The sequence below is a fragment of the Ahaetulla prasina genome, chromosome 1 (assembly GCF_028640845.1).
Source record: "Ahaetulla prasina isolate Xishuangbanna chromosome 1, ASM2864084v1, whole genome shotgun sequence".
Taxonomy (NCBI): domain Eukaryota; kingdom Metazoa; phylum Chordata; class Lepidosauria; order Squamata; family Colubridae; genus Ahaetulla; species Ahaetulla prasina.
Window position 1 is genome coordinate 366178964 of NC_080539.1, and position 14072 is coordinate 366193035.

The 14072-nt window shown below is 44.9% G+C and overlaps 1 protein-coding gene across 2 annotated transcripts; it reads right to left on the bottom strand.

Moving 5' to 3' along the window:
• Window positions 1–67: 67 nt before the first annotated feature.
• Window positions 68–6366, bottom strand: UBA52 (ubiquitin A-52 residue ribosomal protein fusion product 1). 2 transcript variants are annotated; one of them, XM_058163487.1, is made up of 5 exons: window positions 6348–6366; window positions 4944–5064; window positions 2929–3015; window positions 1657–1759; window positions 68–301 (listed from the first exon to the last, which is right to left on the bottom strand). In XM_058163487.1, exons 2-5 carry the CDS (start codon window positions 5044–5046, stop codon window positions 208–210), a joined length of 387 nt encoding a protein of 128 aa, XP_058019470.1. In that variant the 5' UTR covers window positions 5047–5064; window positions 6348–6366; the 3' UTR covers window positions 68–207. The 2 variants fall into 2 exon arrangements, with proteins under 2 accessions (XP_058019470.1, XP_058019469.1); XM_058163486.1 differs by lacking the exon at window positions 6348–6366 and adding an exon at window positions 6191–6341.
• Between the last annotated feature and the right edge of the window lie 7706 nt (window positions 6367–14072).

Sequence of the window (14072 nt, forward strand, 5' to 3'; positions counted from 1 at the left end):
CATCTGAAGACCTTGCAGATAACATACAGCTGCAATTCAGGCATAAAATGAAAGAGGGAGAGGCAAATTTGGCGCATTGAATGTTTTATTCCAACTGGCAGGGAAAAAATGGCCTCTGGCGAGAGGAGAGACGATGAAACATGTTACCGCAGGAACAACACAGCCAGGTACGAGGAGAAGGGATGGGGGCAGTTCTTGCCATGCTCTTTACTTGACCTTCTTCTTTGGGCGCAAGTTGTTGGTGTGGCCACATTTCTTCTTACGACAATTCACAGCACGGGGGTGCAGGCGGGCATAGCACCTAGAAGGGAGGTGAGGGAGGGAAACAAGAGGAAGTCTTTTTTACTGGTCTCTCTGGCACAGGCTTAAGTATCTGAACATTCCAGTTTTGCATCCGGGGATGAACTGTGTTTGCAGAAACCGCTCCTGCCTGGATGTTGACACAGAGGAATCAATGAAATGTTCTTAGAGGGACCCACACTTTCAAACTAAAGTTAAGCAAACTGCGGTCCTCCCACTGGTGCTGGACCCAAGCTGCTCATCCCTATCTTAAATGCATACCATCTCTATTTATTGCATGACAATACAAACACTACATAATGGAAAGTTTGTGTTCAAACGTAACCTGCCAGTAGTTCTTTTTGAATTAAGTCTGAAGTGGCTTATCTGGACCTCGCTGGAAATATTCCAGTACTGTACCAATCCTCCTGGAACTGCCCAAGCTCCAAAGGTCTTTATTTCAAACTTGAAATAAAGTCGAAACCATTTCAACTTCAGACCATTTCTGGAAGTGAGGAGGATGAGGAAGAGTAGAAGAAGAGATTTATATGCTGCAATGTAACTCCCAGCAACTCTAAAGGAGTTCTAAAATGGGGCGTTTTGAATTTGAAATGCTTGGTGCAACCCCTACAATCTACCAAGAATCAAATGCTGGAAATAAACAACAGGGTGCCTCACTGTTCACATTCCCCAATAGAATCTTCCAGAGAACAACTTCTGCCCGCTATCAAGAGCAAGAAATTAAGCTTGGATTGTATGTTATGGGTTTGCAAGGCCAAAAGGTACAAAAATGGGAAAAATTTTGTACCTTTTGACAAGAGGATTATTTTACTGACTTGTGTTTCTCTATGACCGTAATAAAGATTTAATTATTTTACTTTATTTTACTGATGTTGTCCAGAACCTAAAGCAAAATGCAGTAAAACGACTGCCTTTCAGTCTTTTAGTCACAACTATTGCAATTAAGCTGTAAAATGGCAGAAAGTCCTTGACTTGCGACCATCCAGTCATGTTGAACCTCTCCAAAAAGCTACTCAATATCTGATTTTGAAGTTACGACAGCCACGGCATCACCCCCCAAGTCACGTGATCGTGTTTTCCAGCAAAAAAAAACACCCAACACCACTCATTGAATAAAATGATTTGCTTAAAGACCGCTGCAAAAAATATAAGATTGGGTTGTAAATCAAAGAGTATATTTAATGTTCTATCTCCATTGATAATACTGAAGTTCCCTATCACAAACCAAGCCTTTCCCAAGTCCCCTAGATGTGTGGGATTATCATTCCCTAAACTGGTGCGGCCAAAGTCCTACAGTCCAGCGTTAAGAGCCTGTACCCCCATTTTCCTGGAACTGCCCCCCCCCATGGGACATACTTGCGGCAGATCATCTTGTCGCAGTTATACTTCTGGGCCAGCTGGCGGAGCGAAGGCTCAATGATTCCTCCACGGAGGCGCAGCACCAAGTGAAGGGTGGACTCTTTGATGGGGAGAAAGATAGAAACGAGATTAATGGCACGGACCAGGGTTTGCAGAAGCTCTGGCGAAGGGCAAGAGCTGGGATGTGCCATTCTAGAAACCAGACCCCGGAAACCCAGGAGAAACTGGAACCCCCAGGAACATGGAACACAAAATGACCTTCAATCGGTCCATGTTCAATATCTGGGGTCTCAAACACGATTTCATCGAGGGCTGCATCAGGGTTGTATTTGACCTTGCGGGGCCAGGATGGGCGTGACTAGCTCAATGTCACTTGTGTCGGGGGCGCCTGTGGCGGCCCGAGCGCTCTGCCACCATTTTGGCTGTGACTGCCTCCTGCAACCCTCTGCCAGTGAAAACAAGAGTTTGGGAATTACTGCAGGCTGGTTCATTGCTGTTTCCAGGGCGGCCCCGTGGCCAGACCTAAGCACCCTGCGGGCCAAATCCGGCCCCCGGGCTTTGAGTTTGACACCCCTGTTCCACATTAAGTTCTGCAAAGTATCTAGGGCCAGAGAGGATCTTTTTCTGGCAGAGAGCTTGGAGATTGACAGTGAATCACAGCCGGCTGGACAAACAGAAAACACTGCAGTTGCTAGCCAGGCTCCCTGTCAAAGCAGGATGTTCTCAGTCATCTTTCAATCTTGCCAGTTACCATCGCACTATGTTGGCAATAACGAGTATCATGTGGAAAAAAAAAGGAATATCTAAATATTCTCAGGAGAAAACACAGCCAGGTCATTGGGAGGTATCCATTTATCCTGCCCGGGATCTAATGCAAAGTCATCATCACTAAGCAACATTATTCTTGAATGTTAATCAGGTTGGTGGAAGATTCAGACGACCTCAGCAGCTGACTTTATCTTGAGAGTCCGCATAGCCAGAGGTGAGATGTTTGTTCCTGATGTCACAGCAGCAAATTCATTTTTATATTCAGCCTTTGGAAACGATCAGGATTGTAATGGCCTCAAAACGTTTAAATTAAAAAATAAAAGCCCCCTCTTTTCTACTAGCTGCAAAAGTGGTATCCTCTTTCCAGGGGAAAGAGGCACTGAAAACTGTCTTGAATTTGGTTCTGATTTGTATGTGTGTTTCTGACATATAATAAACCAAGGCTAACTGAGGAGCTTTTCCAAATTGAGGAGGGTAAGAGATGGGTCATCAGCGCCATACCTTTCTGAATATTGTAGTCTGAGAGAGTGCGTCCATCTTCCAGCTGCTTCCCAGCAAAGATCAGACGCTGCTGATCAGGAGGAATACCTTACAAAACAAAGATTTTGTATGGAAGTCAATTACAGAAGGCAGACATGGGGGAGAATTTTTCTTTTTTCTTTTAGACAAAACCAACCGGCTTCACACAGTTCCTTCTCTCAAGTAAACCTGTATCAGACCACGGACAGACCTTAACAACTGTGCAAGACAAGTTCAGAATTATTTTTCTCCATGTGATGGAAGAGAAAGCATAGATTGCTTATGACCAAGCAAAAGTCTTAAGTTTTACAATGCTGTACTTCTCAAGGGAATATTTACACTTTAGTAGCATACTGAAAACATGTTTAAAAGTGATGCTCCTACACCCTTACACGAGACAGGAGGAATCTGAAAGCTACATGGCTTGGGACCAGGTTATCTGAGGGACTGTATCTTGCTGGTCACATCTACCTGGCCCATCAGAACAGAGAGGCAAGGAATGCTGCGGGTCCCATCCCCAAGGGAAATACACATGGTGGGACCCAGAAGAAGGGCCTTCTCTGTGGTGGCTACCTCTCTCTGGAACATCATTCCCCCAGAGATTAGAACGCCCCACCCCACTCTAGCACTCCTCCGGAAGGCACTGAAGACCTGGTTCTGCCACAGGCCTGGGGAGCCCAGAGCGGGATGGAGCCAATGAAATGGCTCATGTGATCTGCTGTTGCCGAGGCTGGCTGGCTGGGTGATTTTGTATATTGTACTATATTAATTTATTTCTTTTTGTTAAGTTTTTATTGTTTTAAATGTGTTTTATATTCTGTAAGCCGCCTTGCGTTGCCATAGGCGAATAGCCGGCAATATATATTAATTCAATCAATCAATCAATCAATCAATCCTCATAGTGAAAATGGAAGAACTCCAAAATTTTGAGGACACAAAGGCCTTGGCTGTGTCCCTGAGGACACAAATAAACCTTCAAGGGCTTCAATGACCCTTTAAAAAGAATGCAAATGACCAGCTGTCTGCAAGGAATATAAATCTTTCTATTCCCCACTATCCTGTCAGAGCTGAAGAAGCTTCTTGGATGAGAAGCGAAACGTCTTCAAAGAAAAAACAAGAAAGTCCAGTTGCCTCCTGAAAAAGCACCTTTGGGACAACCATGGCCTGGATAACTTGAGAATCTCTACAGGCTAACGTCTTGGCTATTATATTAACTCTCTCTCTCCAATTCTAAATTCCATCTTTCTTCTCACTGTATACAGAAGGATGTACACATATGAATCAGTGAACCTGCTTCTTAAGATCTTTATCCCAAGACTTTGTTGAGAAGTTCTTTGGAGGAAGATGATATTCTGGGCCTGGGCTTATCTATGGAAGCTCTGAATTAAAGTGCATTCTCTTGCCCAATTATCTGTTTTGGCACCTAGTCTTTCCATCCTCCTGGATCCTTGTTTGAGTCTTTCTTTCCCTCTCATTTAAAGTAGAACTTTTTAAAATTTCAATTCTTTTGTTTTCTTCCTGCTTTCTTTTCAAATCAGTTTGCTTTCTTATGGATTTTATCCATTATAAAGGTCACACGCTAGGGAAAAAAAGGCTTGTGTCTAATCCTTTCTGAAACAGAGACTGTGCAGATCAGAAAGAATAAATCCAAAGTGGAGGTCAATCTGTTTTTTAGCACCAGCAGTCATGACTCTTTCCAGCCTTCCCCAACAGATTGTATCCCTAACAATGTTTGATAAAACCACCTCAACCACATGGCCATAGATGAATAACCGCTGTTTTGGTCAAAGAAATCTGAAAAGTACAGCTTTTCAGTTTCAGTTGGCAAAGCTCTGCTTTGATCTTTGATGTATACAGAAGCCCAATTAGCTCCCACCACAGCACAGTTCACCAGATGGCAGCTCGGGAACATCTCCAGCGCAGCCGATCCGTCTGTCTCTGGGAGACACGCAAGCTGTTCTATCAGGTTGGTATTCGATCTCAGGGTCAATGCTCACCTTCCTTGTCCTGAATTTTTGCCTTGACATTTTCAATTGTGTCACTTGGCTCCACCTCAAGGGTGATGGTTTTGCCGGTGAGGGTTTTCACAAAAATCTGCATTGTGGCAGCTGAGGTTACCTGGAAAACGTAGAGAAGTGACAAGCGAATCAAGACTTTAAAAAATAAAAATGTTCCTCCCCCTGGCCAGTAGGGGGCGACATCTGATAGCAATTAAAGAGCAGAAACCCCCCCCCCACTCTGACATCACTGTAGGCACCACAACCCACATACAGGTCCGTATTTATGTAGTAATTCCTTACCTACAAGATTTACATTTCTGCCTTTTATCCATCTTTAGATCTACAAATATTCCTCTAGACCAGTGTTTCTCAACCTTGGCAACCTGTGTGGATTTCATCTCCCACAATTCCTCCCAAGTATGCTGGTGGGGGGAACTGTGGTAATTTGAAGTCCAGGTATTTTGAACTTGCCACGGCCAAAAAAACCTGTAGGGTTTACATACCCATCCACAGAAACCCTAGATAGATGCCCATATATTTAGAATAGAATAGAATTCTTTATTGGCCAAGTGTGATTAGAGGCACAAGGAATTTGTTTCCGGTGCGTAAACTCTCAATGAATATGGTGGTACCTGTTTAACAAATTGCCCATTCTTTTTTTTTGTGTGTGTGTTATTTTGTGAGAATTGACTTACACACTCTTATTCCATGCTCTATATTCTGTATTATATCTATTATCTCTGCATATTTATCTATAATTGTTTGACTGTTTCCTGATTGCTTATTTGTAGCCTATGACTATCATTAAGTGTTGTACCTTGATAAAGGTACCTTTTCTTTTATGTACACTGAGAGCATATGCACCAAGACAAATTCCTTGTGTGTTTAATCACACTTGGCCAATAAAATAAAATAAAATACAATTTTATTCTTTCTATTCCCCTAAAACTCCACCTCTCCTTTCCTGATAACTTTACCCCAACCTTCTTATATACAGTTTAAGCGTTCCTTGTTCTCTATACCTATATAAATGCTACCCATATAATGGCAGCCACAACTCTGGCTGAGCCCAACCAAAATTGGAAGGGAGACCACCAGGAAGCCCCAGGAGGGGGGGAGCAAAAGAGGGAGTGGCTAAAGCTTCCCAGAAGGTAGTAATGGTCAGGCCCCCCCCTACTGTTGCCAGGGGAACCACATGGTTGCGTCCACCAACTCCCCAGAAATCGAGCTCGACTTCATCTAACCTAGTTTAAAAAGTATCTGTTGGTAACAGGCAGACGCGTGCTCAAGTTGCCTTGCTGTCTCCGGGTCGAGAGTCACGGAAGGACGGTTTATAAAAAGGGCCGAGAAAGAAGCGGGTCCCCCCCGCGCCCCGACACAAGGCCCGACCCGATCACCCACCCTCCACGCGCCTACAGCAGCCTCTCCTTACCGAACGGAAAAGAGCGAGCCCCGGGCGGAAGCGGAAACCAGGCCCGCTTCCGCCAAAGCGCTCCTCCCTCTAAACCCCACCCACCCCGTTCGCCCCCCGGTCTACGTCACAGTCGTTGCCCGGGTTACCACGGCAACGCCTAGGCCTCAACCCCGCCTCCGGAAGTCACGCGCTTTCATAGAGTTATGAAAAAGTTAGAAGAGCCCTGCAGCTTTTGTGGGGAGGAGGAGGCGGGAGGGAATTGCGAGTTTTCTCATTTCGGAAGATCAAATCTGATGCCTTCAGAAGTTGTGGGTGCCCTATCAATGGAGGCTTGTAAAAAGGGACCGGACAACCCTTTGTCTGAAATGGTATAGTGCAGGGGTCTCCAACCTTGGTCCCTTTAAGAGTTGTCCACAAGTCCACGTGGGTGCAGGAGTAGGGAATTGTGGCCCTTTTTTTATGACTTGTGGACTTCCACTCCCAGAATTCTGCAGCAAGCAAAGCCAGCAAGCATGGCTGGCTCAGGAATTCTGGGAGTGGAAGTCCACAAGTCATAAAAGGGCCATAGTTCCCCACCTCTGTATAGTAGCGTCTTCTGTTCTTGCAGAGGATTGGACTTGATCGGGGTCTCCAACCTTGGCAACTTTAAGACTCGTGGACTGAGGAATTCTGGGAGTTGCAGTCCACGAGTCTTAAAATTGCCAAGGTTGGAGACCCCTGGACTAGATGACCTCCAATATACCTTCCAACTCTGATATGTTCTGTCTCTCAGAACATTTGTAAAAGAAGCAAGATTTATTGGGTGGGTGGGGTGGGGTGGGGTGGAAATCTTAAAATATCTAAAAGTCCAATGCTATTCTAAGCTGCCAGATCTGAGAAGCAGTAATTGGCATTTTTCTGCCTTCTTTTGCTGTCATCCAATACTCTCCTGGAGTTCCACAAGCCAGATCTGCTCATCCCAGTATTGCCTTTCAGAGATTTTTGTCCTGATGTATCAGTTCATGTTTGACATTGCCAAGCGGTCTCCCCTCCAAAGACTAGCCATGCCTGCTTAGCTTTTCAAGAGTTGGTTAGAGGCTGCTGCCACCCACTTAGACTGACTGGGAAGAAAGATGGGATGTAAAATCTAGAGCAATTCTGGAAGTTAAAGTCCACATAACTTAAAGCGGCTGAGGTTAAGAACCACTGATCTAGAGCCAAAGCGAATACAGGCTGAACCTATTTTGACAATATGCTGATTACAAAGCATATTTTACCAGTAACCTTATGTCTCAGTTCCATCATGAATTCTGATATTGACTCCTTCAGTAACCTGCAGCCAGGGAAGGAAAGCATTACAAGATTGTTGTACATTTATTTTCTTAAAATTAGACCTCCAAAATGTATCTTCAGTGCTGTACATGTGGCTCAGAGATGGACTTCAGCAGGTTCTGATCAGTTCTGGAGAACCAGTAGCGGAAATTTTGAGTAGTTCAGAGAACCGGTAGTAAAAATTCTGACTGGCCCCGCCCCCATCTATTCTCTGCCTCCCAAGTCCCAGCTGATCAGGAGGAAATAGGGATTTTGCAGTAACTTTCCTCTGGAGTGGGGTGGGAATGGAGATTTTGCAGTAACTTTCCACTGGAACGGGGAGGGAATGGGGATTTTGCAGTAACCTTCCCCTGGAGCGGGGTGGGAATGGGGATTTTGCAGTAATCTTCCCCTGGAGTGGGGAGGGAATGGGGATTTTGCAGTAACCTTCTCCTGGAGTGGGGTGGGAATGGAGATTTTACAGTATCCTTCCCCTGCCACGCCCACCAAGCCACACCCACAGAACCGGTAGTAAAAAAATTTGAAACCCACCACTGATGTGGATATAGGAATCTGATAGTGAGATGCCTAGGACTGATTACTGTGCCAAATTCTAGATATTTAGCAGGGGGACATAATAGCGCTGGTGGCTTGTGCTGGATACACAAGTGGCAGATGTCACTGGGGGCTTCCATAGTGTCTGCTTTTCAGATAACCATGGAAACCGGGCTTTAGGGAGCAGCTGGCTTTGTAGATCACCAGACTGGCATTGAGTGGAGCTGATAAGAATTTGATTTCTGAATTTGAGAGAGGGGCTTTGTCCACCGCAAAATATAACTCTTCAGATAATTCAGGGAAAGCAAAACCCATTCATTACAGGAGGTTAAGTCTTTTTATAGGGTGCAGAAACAAATGATACATACATTTGGTATATGTGATACGTCAGAAAGCGAGCGATCAAACAATAAAAGACATTGAGCAGTGAAAAACAAGTAGTTCTAGATAACATTCCACAAGTGGCAAATTTATTAGTTATGTTACTCTTTCCCAGCTGGGTTTGTATCTTTCTTAAAACTTGGGAGTGCATTCAAAGACTTTCTGAATAAGTTCTCTATTGTTTAGTGCTGAAAAGACAAGTTTTCACATACCAAAAGAAATGGCCTTGGCTAAGAAGAAGAAAAAAACTTGTTCTGAAGTTTTAAAAAAAGGCCTATAATGCTGTGTTAAAATTGGAGAAAAAAATAAGGCAGGAAAGAAGAAAGAAAGGAAATGGAACTATATCAAATTTAATTGATGACAAATTGGCTGTTGACTTTAACAAAATACTGAAAACCGTCAAGATCTATACTGTATACTGCTGATTGTAGAGCAATTGTTTAATACACCGTCCAGGTCAAAGGCTGTCTATCTCTTTGAATATCACGTGCTGTTGTGACCCAGGCACAAGTAGGTAGTAGGAAACTCAGTCTGCGAAAAAAAAAAACTTTATTCGAACAGCTGAGAATTACTTCATTCCCAGCGTAGTTCAACTAAATTAAAGCAAATTCCTCCCAACACAAATTCCTCAGTCCTATCGCAAACCTTGGTCCAATTAGGCAAACTGTCAAAGGCCTTTCTTGGCAAAAGTTCAGAAAACACCGATACGAAACAAATGCAACAAGACAAAGCTATCAATGTTGTTTTCCAGCAAAGAGCCCAAACGCCATTGCTGGTCTTTTAAGCCTTATGGGAGGGGCCAATCATCTCTTGGCCCTACTCCCAACTTGTCCTTTTTGCTTGAGCTGCTCTTGCCTTCTGGCAGCTCTTCTCATGTGTGGATTAGGAACAGGCTCCTCCTGTTCCTCTGCCTCACAACTATCAGTCTATGGAGGCTCTGGAGTCCACACTCACTCCCCAATGGCCCTGGCCTCACCTCAGCCTCATTGCTGTCCGACTCTGTTGCCAGCTCTGCAGGCTGCTGGCGGACCACAACACTTGCTAGTGTGGGAAGAAATATCCATCTGGTTCAGTTCCAAGCCGGGAGAAAGGCACTGGAGACAAAATGGAGGCTGATTGAAAAGAAGGTCCATTTATTGATGAAGCAGAACTACTGTTGTGCCTCGCCCGCCCCCCTCTCCATAGCCGGCCCCTCCCATCTCCTGATATCTGAGCCAGAGACTGATAGTGAAGAAGAATGGCCTGGCATGCCTCCAACCTCCAGCCCTGGCACCATGCCCGGACAGACTGAGCAAATAAACCTCCCCCCCCCCACAGCGTGTGAGCAAGAAGCCAGCCACGAGCTAGAATTGCCGGCAGCTGAGCAGGAGGACAAAACGTGGACAGATCCCCGCTTCCGGAGAATGGAGAGGCGACGTCAGCAAAAGGAAGGGAGGGGCAGGCCTGGATAAGTGCTGAGTCATGGAGCCACACCCCATGGCCTGTATAAAGGATCTGCTTTTTGGCATTCCTTGAGTCAGGCAAAGTCTAATCTGGTTGCTGAAGTCACACCTTGGATTCCTGCCTGTCCTGAGAACTCTGACAGGAATTTGGCAAAGCTGCAGAGGCTTCGTGGCCACGCTTGATACAGACTTCCCAGACCCGGCGTCAGAGGAGGAGTGGGACACGACAACTACCAAGCACATGTGATTCTGGGCAGCTGACCACATGGAGTTGAGAGAGGGAGGTATTTATAACCGTCTCTTGGGCTTTGCACTTGAACTTCCTGTTCCTGTGCATGAACATTTATTCTATTGGCTGTTTTCAGACTCCCATGGGGCCATGTACAAATCCTAGGAGTTTGTCTGAGCTAAGTTTGGTTGAAGTTTGAACTGCTGGGGGTGGTGCAACACAGGTGATATAACAAGGGGCTTTGGGCAATTCCTATTATGCCTGAGGGTTAATCCTACTTTTGTTGGATCTTGGGGGAAAATATTTGCTTATGAATAGAGCTAGCTATTTCTTAAGCGCTGACATTTGTTGAGGGCTGTTAAGAAAGGTGGGGCTGCTTTCCCAAGAGGTTATTTCTCCATTTCTCATCCAGGGAAATATACTGTTCTGCCTTTTTAATATTTCTCAAAATATTTCATTCTTCTAGGAGAAAGGTGGGTGCTTACATTCTACACTCCCTGGTTGCATTGATTGCTAATTATCTCATCAGCAGAACTCTTATGATATTGTCCAACAGAGGGCGCTGTAACTCCCGGAATGGTCTTTTTTGTCAACTAACATCCAGTGAAGATAATTGAAATTTGTGTTTTTTGCTGTTCTTTTTTTGAGAGCAAACATGTTTGTAAGTTGGGGTGGGTGGGTGGGTGGTGGGAGGGAATCTGGCCATTGCAGCTGTTGTCCCCAGCATGCCACCAATATAATTACAATCCAGACAACAGAACTGTTTCTAATTTCTGTCATTTCTATTATTTAATGTTTTATAGACAGAAAAATATGCTAATCAACTGCAGATTGGAAAGAGAAATAAATTACACTCCTGTATGCCCACACATTGAGCCCTTCCTCAGTAGTAACTCCAGATAAGTTACTCCAACACCCATACAGTTTTTCATCACGGGAATTATTGAAGTTGAAATTTAGTACCGTATTTTTCGCACTATAAGAGGCACTTTTCTCCCCTCCAAAAAAGTGGGTGGAAATGTCTGTGCATCTTATAAAGTGAATATTGCAGGGGGGGAGGGGGTTGTTGCATTTGCCACCGCCACCTGTCACTGCTGCTGCCTGTCACCACTGCCACCGTTCGCCGCCACCAGTGAACACTGGAATCCTTGCTGCCGAGCAGCTGATTGGCGGTTGGATTGGCCTCCCGGAATACTGCCAATCAGCTGTTCTAGGCGGTGGGGATTGCCGCCTCCTCCACCGTTCACTGCTGCCAATTGCTTCCGCCGCCACTGATCGCTGCCGCAGCCGTCAACCACCTCCACCCATTGCCACCAATCGTTGCTGCAGCCGCCGATCACTGCTGCCAAATGGCAGAAGCAAATGGCGACGAACGGCAGCGGAGGCGGAGGTAAATGGCGGGGGAGCGCGGGGGGGTTACACATGCATGCACAGGGGGGTGGGGGGAGCAGGGCGCATAGGGCATGTTGTATTATGGGTGTGGGCACACAAGCGCGCGATCCACCTGCGCTCCCCCCGCTTTTGGCATGCAACAGCAAAAAAGTTAGCCATCACTGCCCTATACCATTTCAGACAAGTGGCTGGTCCCATCTCTTCTTAAAAACCTCCAATGTTGGAGCAGCCACAACATTTGGAAGCAAGCTGTTCCTGTGGTTAATTGTTCTCACTGTCAGGAAATTTCTCCTTCATTCTAGGCTGCTTCTATCCTCCCTCCACTGCTTCTTGTTCTATCCTCAGGTGCTCTGGAGAATAGTTTGACTCTCTCTTCTTTGTGGCAGCCCCTGAGATATCGTGTCACCCCTAGTCCTTCTTTTCACTAGATTAGACATACCCAATTCCTGCAACTGTTCTTCATGTGTTTTAATCTCCAGTCCCCTAATCATCTTCGTTGCTCTTGTCTGCACTCTTTCCAGAGACTTTCCAGAGTTTTGTGACAACCAAAACTAGATGCAATATTCCAAGGCATCCATCTAATACTAAGCTGGCAGCAATAGCCAACACCCTAGATCAGTGATGGCTAACTTTTTCCGGACCGAGTGACCAACGTGCTTGTGTGTGCAAATGCGTGTGTGCATGCATTAATCCCCAAAATGCAATGCGTGTGTGGTCCCTGTGCATGCAGCCCACGCACGTGTGCGTGGCCCCCCATGTGCACTGCTCCCTGCACGTGTCCCCCAGACACGTGGCCACGCCCCCCCTGCATGTGCGGCACAGACCTGAAGACTAGTTGGCCGGTGGGAGCTGTGTACGCATGCGCGTTGGAACTGAACTGGGCCAACGGCTTGCGTGCCATCAGAGAGGGTGCTATGTGCCACCTCTGGCATGCATGCCATAGGTTCGCCATCACGGGTATAGGGTTTCCTGCTTGAGCAGGGGGGTGGACTAGAAGACCTCCAAAGTCCCTTCCAACTCTGTCATTTTGTTATTCTGGCCTTTGCTTCCCACTATGATGTTGGTAGACTTGCTAGATCCACATGGCTCTGCTAGAGAGAGATCCTTTCCAGCCGTAGGGTGCTCCAAAATCATTTTTAAAAAATCTGACTGCCAAGAAAGAGCAGATGTATAGAACTGTTTGGAGGGAAATTGGAGAGCTCTGGTCACATTTACTTGGACACAGTTCAGAGGGAGGAAGAAACAGAGTAGGAAAAAACAAGATCTAATCATTCCAATCTCTCTGAAACTTCCCAGAGAAAATTTTCATGGCTGTGTTTCATACAATGTCTTAATCTAGTTATGGCAAGTGCAGCATTTTCTAGATTCACATCGTTTATTCAACCATGGAAGGAAGGAAGGAAGGAAGGAAGGAAGGAAGGAAGGAAGGAAGGAAGGAAGGAAGGAAGGAAGGAAGGAAGGAAGGAAGGAAGGAAGGAAGGAAGGAATAGAATAGAATAGAATAGAATAGAATAGAATAGAATAGAATAGAATAGAATAGAATTTTTTATTGGCCAAGTGTGATTGGACACACAAGGAATTTGTCTTGGTGCATATGCTCTCAGTGTACTTCATCAAGGTACAACATTTACAACATAATTGATGGTCAATATATCAATATAAATCATAAGGATTGCCAGCAACAAGTTATAGTCATACAGTCATAAATGGAAAGAGATTGGTGATGGGAACTATGAGAAGATTAATAGTAGTGCAGATTCAGTAAATAGTTTGACAGTGTTGATGGAATTATTTGTTTAGCAGAGTGATGGCCTTCGGGGAAAAACTGTTCTTGTGTCTAGTTGTTCTGGTGTGCAGTGCTCTATAGCGTCGTTTTGAGGGTAGGAGTTGAAACAGTTTATGTCCAGGATGCGAGGAGTCTGTAAATATTTTCACGGCCCTCTTCTTGATTCAGACAGTTATAGAGGTGCAAATGACAGACTCAATAATTCCTCTGTAGAAATTATTATTAAGAAAGAAAGAAAGAAAGAAAGAAAGAAAGAAAGAAAGAAAGAAAGAAAGAAAGAAAGAAAGAAAGAAAGAAAGAAAGAAATTTAAAACTATTAGGCCTAACTTGTATGAATGCAGATGCTAGGACTTTGCCCAATCTGGTTCAATTTAGTCCACTCCATCCCCATAATCTTGGACTAAAAATCTGTTTTATATTTTTAGCAGATTTTAAAAGCTGCTTAATATTTTAGAGTGAAATAAGAATTTTTGGTTTGAAATAGGTTAAGGTACTTCATCCAGGGCCATTAACTCTTGCCCGGTGGCCTCAAATAAGTCAGAATATTGAGTTATTGTTTATCCTGAACGCAGAAGATAACAGATGAAGCTGCTTTTTTCAAGATGAACCGAGTCAGGGATTTAATCCTGCTTTCTCC

What these genes read in the sequence shown, in the direction of transcription:
- UBA52 (XM_058163487.1), bottom strand. Translation starts at nt 5,046, where the DNA reads ATGCAGATTTTTGTGAAAACCCTCACCGGCAAAACCATCACCCTTGAG. An exon ending in AAAAATTCAGGACAAGGAAG is followed by an intron (nt 3,016 to 4,943) that starts GTGAGCATTGAC and finishes TTGTTTTGTAAG; the next exon opens with GTATTCCTCCTGATCAGCAG. An exon ending in GACAAGATGATCTGCCGCAA is followed by an intron (nt 302 to 1,656) that starts GTATGTCCCATG and finishes CCTCCCTTCTAG; the next exon opens with GTGCTATGCCCGCCTGCACC.